General features: G+C 48.4%; 1 protein-coding gene across 1 annotated transcript; it reads right to left on the bottom strand.

Moving 5' to 3' along the window:
* Window positions 1-873: 873 nt before the first annotated feature.
* On the bottom strand, window positions 874-1,800 carry LOC149260983 (uncharacterized). The gene has a single exon (XM_089366965.1). The coding sequence runs from the start codon at window positions 1,798-1,800 to the stop codon at window positions 874-876; it is 927 nt and encodes a 308-aa protein (XP_089223091.1).
* Window positions 1,801-3,531: the final 1,731 nt, after the last annotated feature.

Genomic DNA, 3,531 nt, shown 5'->3' with positions numbered 1-3,531 from the left:
GTAGAGCCAATTTACTTTGTCAAAGGCCTTTGCTAAATCGATCTTGAGGGAGATGCCCTTGAGGGGTTTGCGCTTGATGGAGTGTAGAGCTTCCTGGGCAGTGCCAATGGCCTCTTGAATGTGGCAGTGATGGAGGAAGGCGAATTGCTCCTGTGAGATGTGGGTAGATAGGATGGGCTTGATACGGTTAGCAATGATTTTGGAAATAATTTTGTATAGGCAGTTGCAGAGTGAAATAGGTCGGAAGTCATTGAAGGATGATGGGGAGTCAGATTTAGGGATCAAGGCTATGAAGGTGAAGTTCATAGGAGGGTGAATGTGCCCGGTAATCCTGCTCTCCTCGATAATAGCGAGCAGGTCTTCCCCCAACAGATCTAGAAAGGCCAGATAGAACTCCACTGGCCACCCATCCGGACCCGGGCTCTTATCTTTTTTGAACCACTTTAGTGTTCCTTCCAGTTCCTCCATTGTGACCGGTTGAATTAGGTCCTCGAAATCCTCCTGCTCAACAAATCTTGGAAAGTGTCCAGCCAGGTTGATAATATCAGGAAGATTAATGGCAGGCGGGGCAGTAAATTGCCTTTTGAAGTGTGATATACCCAATCTGGCGAGTTGTTGGTGTGTTGAAGCCCATCCATCCGGTTCACTAGGCAACTGCCAGATAGTATTGGAGGCCTTTCTGCCGTTTGCAAGATTGTGAAAGAATTTGGTATTGCAATCACCCGCTTTCAGCCAGATGGCTCTACTTTTTAACCTCCACTGTTCTTCCTTGTCTTGTAACAACTTGATTTTTTTCTTTTCCAAATTGTTCAGTAGAGATTTTGTTTCCTCCGATAGGAAGCCAGTCCCCCTTTCATCCATAAACTGAGCAATCTATGCCTCTGTGTCCAAAAGTAGTTGATCATCTCTCATTCGCTTCCTCTTTGCCCAATCCTCAGTCATTTTCTTTAGAACTTTGAGTCTATCGCAAAAATCAGCTGCCTTTCTCTGTGCCCTCAGTGGGGGTTGCAATATCCAGAAGTTCGTGACCATATTGATAAAATCAGGGTCTTGCAAATATCCAACAAAGAATTTGAATGGGGAGCGGGGTTTCTTTGTAGCTCCACTGACTTGTAGTAGGATGGGTAGATGATCAGATAAACCACCCGAGCCAACCCATTGTCTGTACAGGGGAAGTTTTTGTATCAGGTCTTCATGAATCAGGAATCTATCCAATCTCCTTCCTAAGGCTGCATCCCCCAATCTCCTATTATGCCAAGTGGGGACTTTCTTGTTCATGGGTATATCAACAAGCTTGTGAGAGTCTAATAACATGCTCATTTGCTCTGAGATAGGATCTAGTTGAGCATGATGTCCCCAGGATTCCCCCACTCCCAAAGAGAAGTTAAAGTCACCGCCCAAGATGGTGGAATTTGTGATAAGATTACTTTCTAAGAGATTGTGCCAGAAGGCCAGTCTGTTCTGATTCGGGCCATATATATTGATAATTTTAATTGATATCCCGAGCTCCCCCATGAAAATGTCCATACCCATAAAACTCCAACCGCCCCAGGTGGAGATGATCTTGACCGTTCTGGGGTTGATGCCAATAGCTAGGCCACCGGATCGACCGTTTGCGTCCAAACCATGAAAAGTCCACCCCGGAAGAATGGATTGAAGAGTTCTCACAGAGATATCCAAGGGGCAAAGAGTCTCCTGTAGGAAGAGGATATCACATCTGGTTTCTTGAGTCAGCCTTTTAAGAGCCAAACGCTTTTTGGGGTTGGCTAATCCCCTGCAGTTGTAGGAGAGCCAAATCATGGGGAACCATGGGCAATGGGCTCAATTGCTCTAAGCGCCCGCTCTATAGTGCATTGTCGACCAAGTGCAACATCTGCCACAGCATTTTGAATGGCCGATTTGATCTTTGAAGGACGGCCCCTTGATGGTTTATGATTAGAGGCCCGTCCAGGGGAAAGTCCCAGTCCCAGTAATTTTGTTCGGACCCGGGGTCGAAGGTGGTATGGGTGCGATCCAGAGCCAGTATAGGAGGAAGAGGGGTTGGGGTGAGCGGATGCCATCCTATGAGAGGAGGGTGTGGTGGAGAAAGTGGGAGGTGGGGGGGCAATGGAGCATGGAATAGAGGGGATGGGGCCCAGATCAACAGATAATGGCTGTAATGAGGAGTGCAAAATAGGAAACATAACTTCTGAAAAAATTGCAGAGGTCATGGGATGAGATTCGTTACCCAGGGCAGATGATGCTTCCATCGCAATCTTGGAACGGGTACGTGGTGGTGCTGGAGTAGACGCAGCCTTCTTTCTACTATTAGTCTTCTTAGTGTCTCCTTGCTCCGCAACCGTTGGGGTCTCGCTATGAATCAAGTCACCATCTCCTTGTTTATTGTCGCCTTTATTCTGCTCAACAGATGGTTGTTGTTTTGTTCCTCTAGAATTTTCCGAAGTCACCCTCGAGAGGAGAGGGCAGTCCTTGTACAGATGGCCCACTTTGTGGCATCTTCTACATCGAAAAGGGACTCCTTCATAATCCAGCAGCTGTTTGCGCGAAAAATGTCTGCGATGCAGTGTGATTTTTTCCTCCAGCCCAGCCCTTGTGTCAAGATGAACTAGAATTCTAGCCATGGTCATAATTCCCGTTTGCTCATAGGATTTGTCGTGTTCGAGATAGGTGCCCAGTGCGTCTCCTATGCGCTTGAACACTTGGGGAGTCCAGAATTGCATAGGCAATCCCGGCAGTCTGACCCATATAGGCCCAGCGCCCATCTGTTCTCGCTCCGGATCAAAAAGGGGATCCCATCGTTTCAGAAGTACAGGCGCCAACTCGATATGCCAGAATTGGGATAGGATCCATTGTGTGTATTCCGCTCTATGAAAGTGCAGAGCAAACCATCCCCTTGCTAAAACCCTGATCGCCGGTAATTCCTTTAGCAAAGTTCCCCAAATCTCCTCTGTCCATTGCCTTAATCTTTCCACAGAGTAGGTTCGGCCACGTACCCGGCCAACCAGAACCTTTCGCACAGTATCAATAGCATCCGCCATTTGAACGTCCTCCCCGAACGTCAAGTTGATATCAGAGTCGATAGCCCTTAGGCACCTACCTTTTTTCTGCTTTTCTGAACGCCTGCCGATGGGGTAATCCTTGAGTAGCTTGCGGCACGGGTACAATGTGCTATGCTGAGCAGACCCAACCGGATGAGCAGGAAGAAGCGGAGAGCTAAAGCATCCCGAACGGATGGGGGAGCAGGGATTCAAACTGCAGGAACCGGGATGAAAGGTAGAACGAGTGGGACATTGCAGATCAGGGGGTCCAACCGGAGCCAGGGAAATGGAAGAAGGGTTTGAGGGCAGTGTGGTTGGCGTGGGTGAGAGTAGGGTTTGCTATGCGGGGGGCCGAAGAGGAGAGTCGAAGGATGGAGATGTCTACAGGCAGGAGCCCAGCAAATGAAGCATGGCTGGCAAAAGAGGAGGGCATTCAAGGACCGGAAGGTCTACCAAGTTGACATCCAGATGATGCTTTTTTCCAGAGCGCGGT

This window comes from Pinus tabuliformis, chromosome 6, assembly GCF_031772625.1.
Source record: "Pinus tabuliformis cultivar Carrire ecotype Pingquan chromosome 6, CPIR1, whole genome shotgun sequence".
Classification (NCBI taxonomy): domain Eukaryota; kingdom Viridiplantae; phylum Streptophyta; class Pinopsida; order Pinales; family Pinaceae; genus Pinus; species Pinus tabuliformis.
Note: the sequence above shows the minus strand (reverse complement) of the source record. Positions and strands in the feature narration are given on the sequence as shown.